The sequence below is a fragment of the Rhinolophus sinicus genome, chromosome 11, assembly GCF_057876585.1.
Source record: "Rhinolophus sinicus isolate RSI-liver-muscle chromosome 11, RSI-T2T, whole genome shotgun sequence".
NCBI lineage: Eukaryota > Metazoa > Chordata > Mammalia > Chiroptera > Rhinolophidae > Rhinolophus > Rhinolophus sinicus.
In genome coordinates, this window is record NC_142511.1 from 6,875,019 (window position 1) to 6,895,250 (window position 20,232).

A 20,232-nucleotide genomic window follows, 5' to 3' on the forward strand; every position below is an offset into this window, starting at 1 on the left:
GTTGTTTCTGTGTGCTGTATCAGTGACCACCGGAACACCGCTGTGGGGCATGAAATACCTTAATGTTAGGGTGCAAATTAGACACACAAATGTGTATTTGCTCACACATTTCAAAAAAGTAACTGGAAGAGTAAACCCAAAACGAAGAAAATCTACAAGTTCATGACAGTGAAAAAATCATTTGTTACCTTGGAAATTGCTAGAGCACCAACTCATTTACTGTGAAAATTGATAGAAAATCATGATTTATCTGCTCTTTTTGTAAGAAATGTATTTCAGAGAAATAAATTGTTCATAAGGGAAAGTTCCTTATAGAAAAATTCCAGCTAATGCAGAAAAATGGTGGCATTTAGAACATCACCATCACAATCCTTAATGATAGGTGACAGGTTAAATGGTGAACTTGAAATGCAGGGATCAGGCTGAACCCACTGATCAAGCATCACTAAAAGTTAGACCAGCTCTGCGCCTTCTGATGTGATGTCACAGAGTACACAGCACACTTGGGAAAATTCATTCCTCAAAGATGGGACCTGAATCTAGTCAAGCCTTTGGATGTAGCAGCCAGTTTATAGGGACAGAGGAGTAAGTTAAAGGACTCATGAAGAAACAAACAGCTAAAAGTTGGACATTCTATAGGACAAAACTAATGACCTGAGTTCAACAAATGAATGACAAGAAAAAGGACTGACACGCATAGCAACCAAATACATGCATCATGCTTGGACCCTGATTCAAACAAAGGAAAAGGCGGGGGTGGGGGGGAGAGTACTGTCAGTGATATGCCGGAAATCAGCAAATGTGATGTTATAGTGTAATTTGGTGACCATTAGTTTCTAGTTGGGATTAGCTGGAGCACTCCAGTTTTTAAGTTGTAATTTAAATTTAGGAAATACGAATCCAAGGTACATCGTAATTCCCTCTCATAACTTTGCCTCCACTGGAGTTCCTGACTGCTTCCCAGCTGCTCACTACACTTCTCTGTTGGGATGACATCAGCATCTCAGACATTACATGACAAACTTGAACTTCCATATCTTGTTTCCCCTAAGCCCTCACCCCCCGCCCCCATATTTTCTGGAAGTTGCCTTCTACCATCTTACCTAGACAACCTTACCAGGATCCCAGAGAGGCCTCTACTTCTTAGATATAAGCAGTCTCTAAGTCTTGCCCAGTTTTCTCTCCTAAATACTACTTTTAAAATATGCTTTCATCTCCTTCGGTGCTATCACCAAGTGCAGGCCCTTGTCTTCCTGAACAATTAAGACATCCTACCCGGTTACCCTGCTTGTTGCCTTTTCCTCTCCTGGCCATCTAGCACACAGCTGTCAGTCAAGGGTAGAGCAAGCTGATGTCATTCCTCAAAACTTCTCCAACAGCTGGTATTTCAATTCAGTCAACTCCTTCACATAGATGGTATCTCCCATGATATGGCCCGTGTCTTGGCTTCATACTTCTGATACATTGAAGTGCCTACAGTTTCAGTTTGCTTCCACTGTTCTCTGCAAACAACCTCTTCATTCCTTGCCTCCGGATCTAAGTGCAGGTGTCAGCTCCAGTTCTTGCCCGACGTCACTAGGTGCTTCCATACTACTCCGTGGACGTTTTTATCATTGGGCTGATCACACAAGTCACCGCACGAGACAACCTTTTGCTACCCTGACTCATTTCTGTACAGGTGACAAACATGAATAGAGAGAATATACACTATTCCAACAAAACTTTTCCTCGGGATAGATGTTTTCAGGGGCTTTGTTTTAAGGGCCCTTGAAGATGGAACAAGAAAACAGTGGTTCTGCCTTTTTAGCCGTCACACAGAAGCTGAGCATTAGTGAGATAATTCAGACACTAGCTCTACCTTTCAGTGTATTGTTTCTCTAACAATGAACTAAGTAAAACTGACTGCAGGTCTGGACAGCCGCCCAGCGTTACACATTGCCATAGATGAGCTCCACGCTCATCAGCTGGATTAACTAAGGTAATACTGCTTGATGAAATAATGGCCTTAAAAATACAAGAACCCTTACATGTGGCTAAAAGATTAAACTTAAAAAGGCAAGCATACAGAGTATATTTTCACAGGAAATATTTATTACTCTGCACCGTGCACAGGAACACTAAGTCCAACAGAAAAGATAATTCACTGACAGCCAGAATTCAACAAAATGAAACATCTAAATTTAAAAGTAATTTATAGACATCTGGTAGACCAAACTCCTATACTGGACCCCTATTAAAACTATGTTTTTGTCTATTAGAAAAGTCTCTTGTCAGAACCGGTTTGCCTGCAAGCTTGTAGGTTCTGGAGCTGATTACCATATTGCTCGCTGGACTCCAGACATTTGGCCATGGTCGGCTAAGTGACGGAAGACAATACGACTAAGTCTCCAACGCCGCTTCACACCACGTGGACGGGATGTCATAACACATCGATTTCTGATTCTAACAGGACAGCTGTCCCGGGGAAGGGCAGCAATTTCATCATCAGCCACTTCCTAAGGGAAATAACAACATCAGTGCTTAGAGGAAGAGAACAATGGGCTAGATTCATGAATGTAACCAGTTTGGCCAAAGAACCCTGGACACGGTAGTGAACCTTAACTTCTAAGTAGAAACAAACAGACCGGAAAAATGACAAATGTTTCACATGCCCCAATATGATTTTCTAAAATTTAATTGAAACGTAACATAGACATACGAGAATCCACAAACCATAACTGTGAAGTTCAGTGATACTTCACAAACAACATACCAGCGTAACCAGCAACTGGATTAAAAAACAACGCTATCAGCACCCCAGGGCCTGCCTTGCCTTCTGTCAGGCACTGACCTGGCTAACACCACAGATTACTTTTCCTTGTTTTGAATTTTATAGAAACGTAACCATAGAGTATGCATTCCTTTTTATCCATTTCTGTTGGGCTTCTTCAACATGCTTGTGAGATTCATCCATACTGTTGCATGTGTCACAATTTATTCTCATTGGTGGTATACTGTCATTGTACCGTAATTCATTTATCCATTCTACAGTTGATGGACATCTGGGTAGTTCATAGTTTTGAGCTATTATGAATAGGGCTGCTACATACGTTATTGTTTAAGTCATCTGGAAAATATGTGAATGCATTTCTGTTTCCCCATATGATTTTTCCCCAGTTCTATTGAGATATAATTGACATAACATTATTAAGTTTAAGGTGTACATTGTGATGATTTGATAGGTGGCCATATTGCAAAATAATTACCACAATTAGGTTAGTTAACACCTCCACCCCCCCTTTTTTGTGTGGTGACAATATTTAAGATTTATTATCTTAGCAAGTTTCAAGTATATATAATAATACAGTATTGTTAACTATAGTCACCGTGATGGTGTATGTTAGATTTCCAGGACTTATTCATCTTATAACTGGAAGTTTGTATACTTTGACCAACATATCCCCACTTCCCCCACCCCGCCTCTAATAGCCACCATTCTGTTTCAATGAGTTCTGCTTATTTAGAGCCCACATACAAGTGAGATTACAATATTTGTCTTTCTCTATCTGACTTATTTCACTTAGCATAATGCCCTGAAGGTACATCCGTGTTATAGCAAAATGCAGGATTTCCTTGTTTTATGGCTAGTGTTGCACTGTGTGTGTGTGTGTGTGTATAGTATCATATTTTCTTTGAATATCACATTCATCCCCTGATGGACACTTAAGTTGTTTCCATATCTTGGCTCTTGTGAATAATGCTACAATGAACATGGGTGCAGATATCTCTTCTATCTTTATCTAGTGATTTCATTTCTTTTAGATACATACTCAGAAGTAGAAGTGCTGGATAACACATGGTAGCTCTATTTTTAGTTTTTTGAGGAAGCTCCATACTGTTTTCCATAGTGGTTGTATCAATTTACATTCCCACCAACAATGCATGTACCTATTGACCATTTGTATGTCTTTTTTGGAAAAATGTCTATTCAGTTTCTCTGCACACTTTTTTTTTTGGAATAATTTTTAAAAAAGTATAGTTAACAATATTAGTTTCAGGGGTACAACATAGTGATTCGACATGTATGTACCTTATGACGCCACAGTAAGTCTAGTAACTGTCACCACATACGGTTATTATGACAGTGTTGACTATATTACCTGTATCCCTGTCCGTTTTTAAATCTGATTGTTTTCCTGTTGAGTTACATGAGTTCCTTATGTGTTTTGCATATTAATGCCTTATTAGATATATGGTTTGCACATATTTTCTCCCATTCTGTAGGTTGCCTTTTCATGTTGTTTCTTTTGCTGTGGGGAGCTTTTTGGTTTGATGTAGTCCCACTTGTTTATTTTTGGTTTTTTGCTTGTGCTGTTGGTGTCATATCTAAAAAATTGAAAAAGGAGCTTTTTCCTGATGTTTTCTTCTAGAAGTTTTATATTTTCAGGTCTTACTTTTAAGTCTTTAACCCATTTAAAATTAATTTTTGTGACTAGTAAAAGATATGGGTCCAACTTCATTCTTTTGCATGTGAATATTCAGTTTCTGCAACACCATTTATTGAAGAAACTATCCTTTCCCCCAATGAGCATTTTTGGCTCCTTTGTTAAAGATATTTGTTGACCATATATGTGTGAGTTTATTTCTGGGTTCTTGATTCTCTTTTTATGCCAGTACCATACTATTTTGATTATTGTAGCTTTGTAATAGTTTGAAATCAGGAAGTGTGATGCCTCCAGCTTTGTTGTTTTTTCTTAGGATTAATTTGGGGTCTTTTGAAGTTCCCTATGAATGTTAGGATTATTCTATTTCTGTGAAAAATGCCATTGGAATTTTGTTAGATTATACAGGATCTATAGATGACTTTGTGTAGTACTGCCATTTTAACTATTAATTTTCTGACCCATGAACTTAGGATATCTTTTTATTTATGTCTTCAATTTTTTTTATCAATGTCTTACAGTTTTCTTTCACCTCCTTAGTTAAATGTATTCCTGGGTATTTTATTGGTTTTGATGCTATTTTAAATGGCTTTGTTTTCTTTCTTTTGCAGACAGTTTGTTAGTATATACAAATGCAACTGAATTCTTTATGTTGATTTTGTATCCTGCAACTTGACTGAATTCATTGATTAGTTCAACAGTTTTTTGGTGGAGTCTTTAGGATTTTCTATATATAAGGTCATATCATCTGAAAACAGAGTTTTACCTCTTCCTTTTTGATTTGTATACCTTTTTCTTCATTTTCTTGCCTGACTGCTCTGGCTAGAACTTCCACTACTATGTTGAATAGGAGTGGCGAGAGCGGGTAACTTTGTGTTGTTCCTGATCTTAGAGGAAAAGCTTTCAACCTTTAACTGTTGAGTATGATGTTAGCTGTGGGTTTATTATGTTGAGATGTGTTCCTTCTCTACCCAGTTGGTTGAGAGTTTTTAATCATGAAAGGATGATGAATGTTGTCAAATGCCTTTTCTGCATCTGTTGAGAAAACCATATAATTTTTATCTTTCATTCTATTAATATGGTGTATCACATTATTGACTTGCATATGTTAAACCAACCTTGCACCCCAGGGATGAATCCCACTTGATCATGGTGTATGATCCTTTTAATGTGCCGTTGAATTTGGTTTGCTAGTATTTTGTTGAGAACATTTGCACTATGTTCATCAAGGATATTGGCCTGTAGCTTTCTTGCAATGTCTTTATCTGGCTTTGGTATCAGGGTAATTTTGGCCTCGTAAAATGAATTTGGGAGTGTCCCTTCCTCTTCAATGTTTTGGAAAAGTTTGAGAAGGTTTGGTATTAATTCTTCTTCAAATGTTTGGTAAGTTGTATATTTCTAGTACTTTATTCATTTCTTCGAGGTTATCCAATTTGTTGACATGCAATTATTCACATAATTCTCTTAATGATTCTTTGAATTTCTGAGGTATCAGTTGTAATATTTCCTCTTTCATTTCTGATTTTATTTTTTTGAGTCGTCTTTTTTTTTACTTTGTTAGTCTAGCTAAAGTTTTGTCAATTTTGTTTATCTTTTCAAAAAATCAGTTCACAGTTGCATTGATCTTTGGTTAAAGACAAAGTATTTGGTCTCTGTTTCATTTATTTCTGCTCTTACCTTTGTTACTTCCTTTTTTCAGCTAACTTTGGGCTTAGTTTGCTCTTCTTTTTCTATTTCTTTGAGGTGTAAAGTTAGGTTATTTCCCAAATGATTTTTGAATCATGAAACTGAAACTTCTGGGCTGAAGATGAGTAGGAGGAAATGTGTTTGAGATGAGGCTGAAGGAGGAGGCAGGGTAAGATCCCAGAGCTTTGATATCTGTGGTAAAGATTCTGAGTGATGGAGAATCAAAGATAAGTGATCAGATGAAATTTACATATTTAAAAGACCATTTATGATGTAGAGAATGAATCTGGTAGGGGCAAAAGTGGTTGAGGGGAGAGAAAAGGAGATTACTGCAGTAGTTTGTGCCTTGGTTTTGTCAGTTGAGATTTATTGTTATGTATATGCTGAAAAGCTGTGTGTGTGTGTGTGTGTGTGTGTGTGTGTGTGTGTGTGTGTGTATTCACTTTAATCTGACAAGTGTGACTGACCCTATGCTAGACTGGTGGAAGCAAAATAATTAATATATTAAAAATACATAAATGAGAAAATGCATATAAAAGCCACTAAACTATTAAGCATTAAGAATAGTTCCTGATCTCCAAAACCTTATTCATGTGTTGCTATTATGAAATACTTAGAGAGTTATATCAAACAACACTATTAAGTCAATGAATAGTAGGCAATAAGTAATGTAGGAGGAACTGGAGAGGAAAAATGACCAGGCTGGAAGAATAAAGTGGTTTCATGGAGGGAGACCTAAAGAGTAGCTGCAAACTGTTTATTTATGGATGTGCATACTGTGTATGAGTGAGTGTGTGTGTGTGTGTGTGTGTGTGTGTGTGTGTGTACACCTCTCCTTGTTCCCAAAAATATTTAAGGCAGTTGACAATGAGGAAATTGGGACAGAGGGAAAATGAGACAAAAGTATGTGCTGTGAAAGCCTGTAAGTTGGTTAGAACTGGGACATCAATTTGACTTGTAAGCTACTTGGAGGCAACATAGAGCCAGGATCAGTTCCCAGGATTCAAAGTCTCTGCACAACTACTGCTAGTTCTCATATCAGAGACGTTTCTTCTGGGGGCTTCATAAGCAGTGTCCTCCACAACCTCTTGAGCTGAGACGGCCACTTCTTATTCCCTAAATATAGGCAAGGACCTTGATGCCCTTGTGGTCAAAGCCATAGGAGAGTGGTCCACGGCACTCTGTTTTCTCGTTTGGCTTAATCTGGATCCATAGTAACGAATGGCCTGTGTATTATTCTGCCAACCTCTACAAATGATACTTTAGTTTTACTCTGAGCTTTTGATAAGTTGTTGAGTGGCCCGAGTTTGAGTTACTGCCTGATGAGCCTCTTGAATGCAGAATTCTGCATCACCGTATTACCTGATTACTAAATTCTGTATTACCTGCAGGCCCTTATGCTTCAGGAAGCAAAACAGGGTTGACATCCTTTTATTCGAGTTAAGGAGCCTGCTAAGAAAGTCAGCCAAAACTGAAAGCCTCCTCGGCACACACAAGTGGGTGGACAGAGGAGTTCAGTGAGGCAGGCTAGGGATGGCGCTGGGTGAGGAACATGTGGCCCCGTGCATCAGCAAAGCCTCCCCTGCCCTGAGCACTGAAAGATTGAGATGAAGTGGGGGAGAGCTGAGCTCAAAATGACTGCGCCATTTCTGTGTGGTTACCATGCTCAGTACTTGGTACCTTCCCCAGTACTTTGTAAGGGTCACCTGATCAAATGGGTAAAAGGCTTGTTAGGAATGAGTAGTTCTCGTTAAACTGAAACTCACGAAGTCAGTTTCAAGGGTATTCATTTGTGTTGACTGGAAGTATTTGATCATATTCTCCAGAAACTATATTGATAGTAAGCCATAACAAACAGTATCAAAAGCGATCTGATGTGAGTTAATAACCTTGGGTAGATAGGGACTTAATTAGCTAACCTGAAGTTGTTTTGGCAAAATGGTATTCTTCCTGAGAGAATTGATCCGGAGCCTCTCATCTGCGTATTCATAGGCCATTTTCCGTCTCTTCACATCACGCAACATTTTCCAGTCTACATAGTAACCTCGAACTTGACCTGAAGCTGATGAAGGAACCATCTAAAAGAGACAAGGTTCAAGTGAAGGGTAGTGAGACTCCAGCTTTGTCAATGTCATCCTGCGGTCCTCTTTTAGTCACTACTTAAGACCAACGTTTTTTAGTAATTTTGGATCACTTTAATAGTTTTAAATAATAGACTTCTTAATTCAGAATAAATAACTTATGGATGTACATTAAGCCCAAATGGTGGGAATTAATACAACGCCAATGTGTTAGAAGGTGAAATATTTTCTGAGATTTTTAATATAATTCTATTTGACCTTTACTTAGACTAATAGTCATGTGATTCAAAATTCAAAAAAGTATAAAAAGACATACAGTGTTTTCCTCCCACCTCACCTACCCAGTGACTTATGTCCACCTCCAAAAGTGTCCACTGTTACTAGTTTCTTCCAGAGATTTTTGTGTATACAGATACATGTATATACTCCGTCCCATGCTTCATCCCTCACCCCTTTATTTGCATTTGTAAATAAATTTTGGGGATCGTTTATATCCACATGTTAAAAAGCATCCTTCTTTAGGTTGCATACCTTTCCACTGTAAGGATGTGATGGGGTTCAGGAGATACTGTCTCAGAATATAGCACCTTGGCATACTGACCATTGCAAGCAAAAGAAATTTGAAAAATGGCAGGCAGGTGCGGACAGGACTGCTTCAGGACTTTCCCCTGAAGCAGGTCCTAAGACCCTCAGCGTGGAGTGGGGGTGGGGGGTGAGGAGCATCCTTATCTCTGAAGGCAGGGACACAGAGAACAATGTGAACCAGCCAGCCGGCCTTGCTGAGTCTCCCCTAGTCTCCCCTTAGCTCATGCCCTTTGGCCGATCACATTCTCCTATGACTCTCCACTCCTTCTCAAACTTAGCATAAAAATACTCACCTTTAACTGCTTCTTTAGGTCTTCGATTCCTTTTGAAGGCCCCCATGTCATGTAAAACATAAATTTGTATGTTTTTCTCCTATTAATCTGTCTTTTGTTACAGGGGCCCCAGCTAAGAACTTAGAGGGGGAGAAGGAAATGATGTTTTTCCTCCCCACAGATGCAGCATAATTTAATCTGCAACCTACTGGTGAGCAGCTAGACCATCCCTCACCATTTATCATTACAAACAATGCTGCAGGGAATAACATTTCCTACATATTCTGTGTATCAGCAGGGTAAATTCTTGGAAACAGAACTGCAGGGTCAAAGGGTACTTTGAAATTATCATTGACCTAATATTTCTTAGCATGAGTTGTCCAATAATAAGACAGTAGGCTCCTTATTGTCACACATTTACATGGTGATAGTCTCCAGTTCTGACTGACAGGACAGGCAGAGAGTGTATAGGCCACTAGATACTCAAGTACCTCCCAAACCAAAGCAAACATTACGTTAATTAAATTGCAGCTACAGAAAATAATGACTTCTGATAACAGCTGTTTATAGAAGAAATACATGTAAAGCATTACACAGAATATAAAACTCAAAATTGGAATATTATACTAGAAAGTCAACAGTTTTTCAATCAATTAACAAGATAAACACAGCACCTTCAGTGCTAAAGTCTCATGGGGAAATTCAATAATTCTACAGTTACCTTTTGGAAATAAGACAAACATGACTGGAATTTCAATATTGATTTGACACATGACTGAGTCAAATGAAGACCGTGGTCACCATGGCTGGAAATAAGTGTCATTAGAAAAAGGACTTCAGCAAGGCTTTGAAGGACGGACAAATTTTGATACAGTTGGGGGATAGGAGAGGGAAGAGAAGGTGAAGTTTATCCAAACCAAACAAGGAAATGAACAAGACATATTCATAAGATCAGGGGAGATCATTCTTCCTAAATTCATGTTGAGGGGCAATACGAGGTTGCTTCTACCTATGAAACTGAAAGTTAAGGAGACTTAGAAAGCAAACATTTTTTCCTTCAGTTCTTTTTCAAACTATTCCTAATCAACGTCCTCGCTACCATTTCCTAATAGGTTTGTTTCTATTAAAAACAAAACAAAACAAAAAAAAACACCTTTCTTTTTTGTGTAACTTTTTTCTTGACTATAAAAGCAATATTTTAAAATACACTTTTAAAATATATTGGTCTATTATATTATTTCTTCTGTGAATGTTTTATATCCCTTGCCCACATTGCTATTGTCAGTATTTTCTCATCAGTTTATAACAGTGCTTTTGTATATTAAGATGGCCGCTTATTCTGTTTTGTACACATGCTATCCTGCCCCTCATTCCTCTTCACCTCCTAAAACTCTTCCATTGGGCCCTTTTCAGCTCATGGTCTACTACCATCAAAATCTCCTAAATCCTCAATTTCTTCTTTTGATAATCAGATTTTTGCTCTCGTTGAATTTTGAATCCCTCGTGATAGTTTCTCCTTTATCTCTTTTTTCTCCCACAACGGAGCAGAGGTGGGGTAGGAGTATTCCTTGTTCTTCACTGCAGCTTGCAGACCCTCCTGCCGTCCTGAAAGTAAGTTTTGATTCATGCTGGGTTATACCTCCCACCACCCATCCCTGACAGCCCCTGCCAGTCCCTTTCATTTTTCAGTGAGTTTAGATCGTGGCTCGCTGTCACTGTCCAATGTTCTTCCTGTCTTAATTCCTGGTGATCTTAATATACATGCAGTTAGACGCTGATCTTTCCATTCCTTGAACTCCTCTCCCCAGTGATTTTCATCTTCCACTCCTTTTCACCTATTCGCTTCCATGCACTAGGTCTTTTTATTACCGGTAAGTGGTAAAAATTAATAATTTCTATTATCTCAGTTTTGTGTATCTCGTTCTCTATCACTTGTTTCTAGCTCGCACCTTCTAACACCCCAATTAGCAACCCCTTTGGGACTTTTAATCCATTGATCCTGCCAGCTTTTCACTGTCTCTCAGCTTTTGATTTCCTGTCTCCCCTTTACCCAGCCTGAATTCCGTGGTCCGTAAATACAATGTTGCCTTTCGTACACCCTCAACTCCCTGGCAGCTCTCACTTCACCATACTTGCTCCATTTCTTGCCACTTACTTTTCTTCCTGTGTACTCATGACTTTCACACTATCTCCTCTTTTTCCTTAAACCCCTGCGCCCATATCCTCACACTCAGCTGATGACTTCACTTGTTCTTTAATTATGAAATTAGAAGCAGTCAGAAGGAAATTTCCATAAACTCCCACTACTGCATCGACACCCGCTTCCCAGCACCTGGAGTCACTTGCTCTGCATCCCCTCCTGTGATCAAAGATACACTCTATTCACTAGAGCAGCTGCTGAGCACACATGGCTAGTGAGCACTTGAAGTTAACTAGGGCAACTGGAAAACGTAATTCCTAATGGTATTTATTCTTAAAAATCTAAAGCAATGTAAACATTAAACAACTTTATTGTTTTGGTAGGACTACTGTTTCCATTTTAATGGTTGGAAAATTTAATATCCGAACTGAGACGTTCCCTAAGTGTAAAATACAAACTGGATTTTGACTATCTAGCATGAAAAACAATGTAAATATCTCCTAACTCCTTTTTATAGATGATGTGTTAAAATAATATTTTGAATACACTTAGTTAAATATTTTATTAAAATTACTTTCATATTTTTAAAACTTTGATGCGCTACCAGAAACTTTTAAATTACATATGTGGTTGGCATTACATTTCTGTTGGACAAGACTACTACAGATGAAGTGTCTGTTCCTAACACCAAAGGATCGCACGTGAAATCACCTCTTGCCGACACTAGGAGGAGCTCCAGAGATTGTTTCCACTTGTACATCCATCCTCAATTTTCCCCACTCTACAGAATCTTTCCCTTTACCACAAAAACATGCAGTTCCTTTGGTCATGTTAAAACACACCCACACCACCCACTACCCGCCCCCCAGCTACTGACCCATTTTTCTGCCTCCCTTTGCAGCAAAATATCAATGTTTTGTCTGTACTCGCCTCCAATTTCTTTCCTCCCATTCTCTTTTGAGAGCCAATGAAAGTGCGTGATGATCAAGGCCCTAACAGCTCCCACCATGCTAAACCCAACAGCCAGTTCTCAGCCCTCATTTTAACTGACCTGTCACCTCTGAGGACAGAGTCTGCCCCTCCCTGCTCCTTGAAACTCTGTCGCCGCCTGCTTCCAGGCCACCACACTCCCTTGGCTTTCCTCCTGCCTCGCTGAGCTCTTTTCAGTCTGCTCTGCCCCACTCTTCTCTCCTAACGTTGGAGTCCCTGGGGCCTCAATCCTTGGACCCTTTCTCTTCTCCACTTAGTACTTCCTTATAAATCGGAGTCAATTTGCAGCTTTTAATGCTAGTCTGTTAAACGTTTACGAGTAACAGACTACATACATGGGCAGTCGATGTACATGGGCAGCTCGGGCCGCCCTCCCCTGAATCAAGCCGCAAGAGGAAAGTGAGCGGAGGGAACCCCTGGGACGTGTCCGCACTGGGCGACACAGACGGCAGAGTAGTGAGGGACCCGCGGATTTGGGGATTCAGCCGGGGAGGGAGAGGCGTGGGGATTAGGGCGCTGGCCTGACCTGCCGGACTGTCCGCAGCAGTGAGCACAGCATGGAGGCCGCCATGTTGTCCTCCGCGGTCGTCAAACCACGGCAACTTTATTGACACTGCCGAGCGCACAGCCTCGTAGGGGCGGAGTCTGGGCCGCAGGGGGCGGGGCATGGCGGCTGGCGGGTCTTGAGACTACAGGAAGGAGGATTTGCGTTCTCGCAGTATTTACACGGAATTTGGGCAAATTGCAAACCTGGGGGCGCATCGTGGATACTGAGGGGGCAGTCAGAATCTTCTCACTTATTGCTCCCTTTACTCCCGGTTTGCACACATTCTTACGTTACCTCCGAGCCTACCCACCTCCTTTCCTTCCGCCCCCGCCCCCCACCTTCTAGTTCGTCGCCACCAATTTCTCTTCCTCTAAATCGTTCTTGGTCTGGCGCAACCTGCTCCCCTTCATATAATCTCCTTTCAGTTTTGGGTGCTACTTGCCAGAAACCTGGAATTATGGCCAACTCCTCTGTTGTCCCTTCTGGAAATTTTGCCAATCTCTCCTTTCCACTGTAATGGTGATAAGGATTATGTTGATGATGGCAATGGTAAAGATAGTTCCCATATATGTCTAGGGTAGATATGTATTGTTTTAAATGTATACTGTATTGGAAGGGGAGCATTGCCATTTAAAAGCTGCAGATTTCAGCCTGTAGTATAGGCAACTTTTAGGTCATCTTCATAGAGATGTTCTTGGTCTGGAATGAACCCTGTGAGGGGCCCATTTCCCTTGTATGAATGTAAGGCAAGTGCCACCACCTACCTCCTGGTAGACGGCTATCCAGGAGTATACATTAGCTTAGCAAAGACCTGTATCTTAGATGTGTTGATGGATGAAGTGATACGCTCATGAGCTATTTCCATTGTTGAGCCTTCTGGGAAGAGAAGCCCAATGCAGACTTTTTTCTTTAGGGGTTCAATTTTATTGGACGTGGACTGGGGAGGGACTGACCGAGGCAGCTGGCAAGAAAGGACAGTGTAAGTCCCTGCCGTGATAAAATCAGAAGATTCCTGGACCAGTGTCAGGCAGACGTCTAATTCTAGCCCATGCAATGCCTTTCTCTCCCCATGTTAGGGGTCATCTTCTGTAATTATCTCACGAAATGGGTGAAATGCACAGCTTTGTGCACGGTGGTCTTTTTCATTAGTAACTTTCAAAAAAATAGTTGTAAAATACACATAACAAAATTTACCACCTTAATCATTTTTAAGTGTACAGTTCAGTGGCATTAAGTACATTCGCATTATGGTATAACCATCAGCACCATCCATCTCCAGAACTTTTTATCTTCCCAAACTGAAACTATGTAAGTACTAAACAATAACTTCCCATTTCCCTGCACCCCCACGCCCTGGCAATCTAAAAATATAAATATATAAATAAGTAAGATTTGAGGAAGGTAGAAAGCTATGAAATTTTTGAGGAAAACCAAAACAAAAAACTAATAGACTTGCCTTACCAGATATTAAAATGCCATATGTTATAAAGCATGACTGAACTAGTTTGGTACTGGTGCCAAAATCAACAAGCAGGTAAATTAACTAGAATAGAAAAGCCAGAAAGAAAACCCCAGTATAATTACAATTTGGTTGTATATTACAGGAAGGATTAAAAAATCATTGAACAAGTGGTATTAGAATAACTATTTAAAGATTTGGGGAAAATGTAGTTTATTTTAACTTTTATTTATTTAAGTGTGTTTTTCCAGGACTCATCAAGTCCAAGTCAAGTAGTTGTTTCAATCTAGTTGTGGAGGGTGCAGCTCACAGGGGCCCATGTGGGGATCAAACCGGCAACTTTGTTGTTAAGAGCACTGCGCTCTAACCAACTGAGCTAACCAGCTGCCCGGAAAATATTTTAATTATATTTTTACCTCTTGCCATTTATCAAAATAAATTTTAGATAAATTAGAGTTAAATGTTAATAAGCCTTGATAATGATGAATATGTTTTTAAACTCAAATCCCAGTAAACAATTCTCAGAGTGTCTAAAAACATTTCAAGTATTCAACCTCACTATTTTCCAATAGAATGCAAATTAAAACAATGACACAATTTAATCTAGCAAAGAAACGAAGGTTTTTTAAAAATTCAGTTTCTTATGGGTTTGGAGAACTGGGTAATTTCATATTCTAGTGGGAGAAATATAAATTGGCATAATTTGTCTACAAAGCACTTGCCAAGAGTCTTTTCAAAATGTTTTATCTTTTGGCCCAGTCATGCCACTTTTAGGAATCTAGTCCAAGGAAATACCGAGAAACTCTAAAATGTATATACAAGGACACTACCGTTGGGTAATTTAAAATAAGAACAAATAAATAAAAGTCTAACAATAAAGGGAGAGTTAAATGAATTCAGCAATAACGTGTTGTTATTTTTGTTTTAAAAATCTGGGAGGGGTTCCAAAATTTTAAATACCTTGTTTCCCCAAAAATAAGACCAAGCTGAACCATCAGCTCTAATGCATCTTTTGGAGCAAAAATTAATATAAGACCTGGTATTATATTACATTCTATTCTATTCTATTATTATATTATGTTATATACCGGGTCTTATATTAAAATAAGACTGGGTCTTATATTAATTTTTGCTCCAAAAGATGCATTAGAGTTGATGATCTGGCTAGGTCTTATTTTCGGGGAAACACGGTATATATATTTATAGATACAAGCATAGGTATGGGTTAGATAGATAGATAAAAGATTAAAATGAAATAAATGCTTAGAGTAATAGGTGAGTGAGCAGATTACTTGTTATTTTTATGTTCTTTAAATTTTTCCAATTTCCCTATAATTTACACGCTTTTGTTTTAGATTCACTAACATGTTGAAGTTGATTTAAAAATATTAACCTGTTCTTGTTTTTATGCCTCTGTTATTTTACCCAAAATGTCTGTAAAATGTGTTTCTCAAGGGGCATGAAGAAAGGAGTCCCGCTGTGGTCCCTGTCCTTGGGAACAGGCGTAGTCAGAACCCTAGACAGAGCAGAAGAAACTGAGAACTCAGGTTGCTTGTGTCCTTCATATCTAGTACTAGGTCATTCACTCCCACTTGGGGCTGCATTTCTCGGACTCCTCTGTGTCTACCATCAAATAAGTGGATAAGTCGTCGTTTCTTTGGCACCTAGTCTATACTTCATACATCGATCCTTTCCTTAACTTCTGTTGTTTTATTTTAAGATGATTAATTAATCATTCCTTTTTATGGTCTTGTAAATTACAGGGCTCCCCTGGCAGCAGCCCTTGGAGTCACACAGTAGAATATTTACTTGGTGTGTGATCACTAGAGTCAGGCCCAGGCTGACTCAGCAGCTTCCTGGGACCTGACCGCTGTCCCCACTTGGCTCTGGCACAGCCTGATGACACATGGGTTCCCCAGGAGGGGCCTCCAGGGCCAGGCCTCCCATATATGGAGGGCTGGATATGGTTTCACTCAAAAGTGCCAGACTTCGGGGGCTTGTGTGAGGTCTGCTATGAGAGGCACTACAAACAGGAGGAAGGTAGGAGTGTAGGAAAAAAACGTGGAAGGAGAAAGGCACTGAGACAGACACACGCACGCACGCACACACATGCATTTCAACCCTGGCTCTGAACTGCTGTGTATGGGTCGTCTGACTTCATTAAACACCACCAGCTGGGTAGTAACCCTCTTGGAGTACCAGCTTGGCCATGGAGTGTGGGTGGTGGCCTTAGCACTTAATTCTGGAAGTGTCCCAGCCGCCCTTTCCTGGGCATCTCCTCCTGGAGCCATTGCTGTGCACAAATTGAACACAAAGTGGCAGTAACATAGCACATCTGAGCTCCAAAGCCTGCCGGGCCATCCTTGCCCTGTTCCCACACAGGCCGGATGCAAACTGGAAACACACACACACTTGTCCTCCAAATAAGATGACATGTAGACACATTGCCTGTCATCAGGTCGGACGTGTTTTTGCGACTGAGTTTGCCTCCTTTGTAGCAGTGACAAATGGAACAGACTACACGATTTGTAGGGTTCAGTGCAAAATGAAAACGTAGGGCCCCTTGTTCAAAAATTAGGAAAAAGTTGCTGTTACAAATAAACTACAAGAGCTGAGTTCAGGTGCAGTGAGACAGTTCCTTGGGCTTATCTCAGGCACATCTCCCTTCTTCCTGGGAGGTTCTCTGAGGTGACACGGACACCTGCGGACCCAGAGGCCTGCCGGCACTCACATGTGTGGCTGCCTAGTGCACGGCAGTAGGTGCCCGTGGGGACACCACAAACCAGTGGGTGATGGGAACCTATGGTTCCACGAAGGTCTCGGGGATATGGAGTCACCACCATAGTAGGGCCTCCTCATTTCGCTTTGTCCCTTCTTGTTCTACTGCCCTGATACCCCTCCTCCCTGGTGTCGTTGCCCAAATCTCCTACCTGCACGTAAACCTGTGTCTTGGATTCTACTTTTGCGGGTGGTAAGGGAGTTGTGGGGGAACTCAGACGAAGACTAAAGCATCCCATCCAACAGATCCTCCAGGTGGGGTTGATTCTACTTTGAATTGTCTTTGAACTTTCTGTGTTCCTACTCCTGCCCCTGGAGGTCAGACCCTCCTCACCTCTTGCTGGAACTAGTGTTAACTGGATTCCTAATTGCTCTTTTGCCCTTTTGCCTCCCCCCCCTTTTTTTTTAACTTAACCCATGACCTCCCCCCGAGAAAACATCCATCCTTTTCTGCTGCCAGACTGAACTTTCTAAAACACAATTACTCACTTTGTCCCTTAGTGCAGTCGACCTCTGCAGCGCCATTTCCCATCCCCCCCAACCCCTCCAGACACACTGGATTGCCCAACTTCCAAGGTTCCCCTCGGTCCTTCTGCCTTGTGAAGACTCTGTTTCAGGCAACCTTTCCATTCAGTTCGGTTGGTTCATCAAATGCCTAATTGAACACCAGGCAGAGTAGTTTCTGCCATCTGAGGGGGTGTAAAGCAGGCGACAAGAAGGGTGGGTGGAGGAGACGTTGCAAATGACTGGGGTCAGTTCGCAGAATAGGTCCCATGTCAAAACGACCCGCCCCAGTTGAGGGGCCTGGAAACACTTTTCCACCAGGCCGAACCACAGCAGGGCTTGGGTGGGGAGACAGGAGTGTTTGCTTTTGCAGAATGTGAAATCTTGTAGGAAAATAAGGTTCTGACAGGAGGAGGGAGGGGGCCTCTCACAATTAAGTTCACCAACTTGTTACAACAATGTTGGAAGCCTTTTTTAGATATCAGAGGGATTGTTCATTATGAATTTGTACCAACTGGACAAACAGTTAACCAAGTTTACTGTTTGGAAGTGCTGAAAAGGCAGCGTGAATAAGTTAGATGACCTGAACTTTTCGCCAGCAATTCATGGCTCTTGCATCACGACAATGCACCAGCTCACACGGCACTGTCTGTGAGGGAGTTTTTAGCCAGTAAAGAAATAACTATTGGAACACCCTCCCTACTCACCTGATCTGGCCCCCAATGACTTCTTTCTTTACCCAAAGATAAAGGAGATGTTGAAAGGAAAACATTTTGATCACATTCAGGACCTCAAGGGTAATAGGATGACAGCTCTGATGGCCATTCCAGAGAAAGAGTTTGAAAATTGCTTTGAAGTGTGGACTAGGTGCTGACATCGGTGCATAGCTTCCCGAGGGAAGTACTTCGAGGGTGACCATAGTGATATTCAGCAATGAGGTATGTAGCACTTTTCCTAGGATGAGTTCATGAACTTAATTGTCTGACCTCGTATAAAAACATTTTTGTCTTTACATGAATCATAAAGACCGATATCCAAATAAAGGCAACCCAATTGTCATTTTGCACATTTTAAATTAGTAGCAATGGATATGTTATTCAATTTCGAGTTTCCATTCCTGACTCACAAAAGTGTGGTACATTTTCTTTCCAGCAGTTTCAAGGACATGCTTGCATATTTGTTTTGATTTGTGGCACATAATATGCATACAAAGAGGCTTTTCTTTTCTGAGTCTCGTTTTCCATGCACGCTTTCAGTATCTTCCTGACCTGAGGACTCTGAAGGGTTACTTCCCCACTGGCCTAGTTCCACCTGCAGGCCTCTGGATACAGGGCACAAGCTGGACTGCCCAGGGGCACTGGGCCTGATGTCCAGCCACGCTTTCTCCGTGGCTCACTGCTGCATTGCTTTTCTTAAATTCTGCTATGACTCAGAGATGTCCAGTAAGTTGGCGCCGGAGATAGAAGATATGGTTTGGCATAATCTTATTTAACCAGTGGGGCATAGCTCAGCAGATAATTCTCAACCCTTCTACCCAGGTCCCAGGGTTATCCTCCCAGCCAGGGCCTTAGTCTCTGTGTGCAAAAGCATGTACTATCAACTCCTCTTTGAATCTTTGTTCAACCTGCCTCCTTCCTTTCAGGCTAATTCCCAGTTCTAAGGACCTGGTTTCCTTTTCCTCACTGTCCTCACTTCCCATGGCTGCCTAACAAATTGCCACAAACTGGGTGACTTAAAGCACAGAAATTTATTCTCCTGTAGCTCTGGAGGCCAGAAATCCAAAGTCAAGGTGTCAGCAGGGCCACGCTCCCTCCAAAGGCTCTTGGGAGGACCCTTCCTTGCCTTTTCCAGCTAGTGGTGGCTCCTGGCATTTCTTGGCTGTGGCATCACCTTTCCAGTCTCTGATCCCATCGTCATGGCCTTCTCCCATGTGAGTGTCTGTTCTTTTCCACCTCCTTTAAGAACACTCTCCTTCGAATTCAGGCCCTTCTAATCGAGGATGATCTCATCACAACCCTTATGTTAATTACACCTACAAAGACCCTATTTTCAAATAAGATCATATTCTGAGGTTGTGGGTGAACAGGAATTTGGGTGGGGGGCACTATTCAACCCACTACACTCATCTCCTTCAACGTAACCAAGACTGCGTTGCCAGCACCTCTGCTTCTTACGCCACCTGCTCCACCTCCTTTTTCTATTCTCACCTCTCTATTTGACTCCGTTAGAAGTGACTCATAATTTGTGTGCTCAAGACTCGGCCATCCTGACTTTCTAAAGAGAAATACGAAGGCGAGCATATATTTGAATTTCATAGGAGGAGGTCAAAGTCAGGCAGGGTGGGACTGGTATATTCACATACAATACTTCCAATATTGTTCTTGGTTGACACGTTCCCCAAGCTGTCCTTACACGCTCACCACAGAAGTCTGCCAAACAATGTTTGCCGTAATCAGAAGTGTCTGGACGCTGATGGTAGCCACTCTGAGCACCTCTTGTAATTGCAGAAGTCAAATGGGACTTGTATTCATCTTTTGTTATTGGTATATATTGAGTATTACAATTAATAGCTTTTTCCTATATAATTTTTTGGAGATATATATATATCTGTATCTATCTATCTATAGTATTTTTATTAATTTCCCCAACTTATTTGAAAGTTTCTAAGGCAAAGTATTGTTTTCAACTTAGTCCCCAAGTTCCGAGCTGAGTGTCTGGTATGTGGTAGGTGTTCATAAATGGTTCAAACTCGCACCTTTGACCACGCCA

At 41.0% G+C, this 20,232-nt stretch overlaps 1 protein-coding gene across 3 annotated transcripts; it reads right to left on the reverse strand.

Moving 5' to 3' along the window:
* Window positions 1–2,071: 2,071 nt before the first annotated feature.
* MRPS14 (mitochondrial ribosomal protein S14) lies at window positions 2,072–12,811 on the reverse strand. 3 transcript variants are annotated; one of them, XM_019726858.3, is made up of 3 exons: window positions 12,702–12,811; window positions 8,027–8,185; window positions 2,072–2,495 (listed from the first exon to the last, which is right to left on the reverse strand). In XM_019726858.3, exons 1-3 carry the CDS (start codon window positions 12,744–12,746, stop codon window positions 2,313–2,315), a joined length of 387 nt encoding a protein of 128 aa, XP_019582417.3. In that variant the 5' UTR covers window positions 12,747–12,811; the 3' UTR covers window positions 2,072–2,312. The 3 variants fall into 3 exon arrangements, with proteins under 3 accessions (XP_019582417.3, XP_074178196.2, XP_088657701.1); XM_074322095.2 differs by lacking the exon at window positions 12,702–12,811 and adding an exon at window positions 12,237–12,667; XM_088801575.1 differs by lacking the exon at window positions 12,702–12,811 and adding an exon at window positions 9,067–9,141.
* Between the last annotated feature and the right edge of the window lie 7,421 nt (window positions 12,812–20,232).

Coding starts and splice junctions, on each gene's coding strand:
- MRPS14 (XM_088801575.1), bottom strand. CDS start 9,126: ATGTTTTACATGACATGGGGGCCTTCAAAAGGAATCGAAGACCTAAAG. Junction 8,186..9,066: donor ACCTAAAGAAGCAGTTAAAG/GTGAGTATTTTT, acceptor TGTCTCTTTTAG/ATGGTTCCTTCATCAGCTTC. Junction 2,496..8,026: donor TTTTGCCAAAACAACTTCAG/GTTAGCTAATTA, acceptor TATTTCCCTTAG/GAAGTGGCTGATGATGAAAT.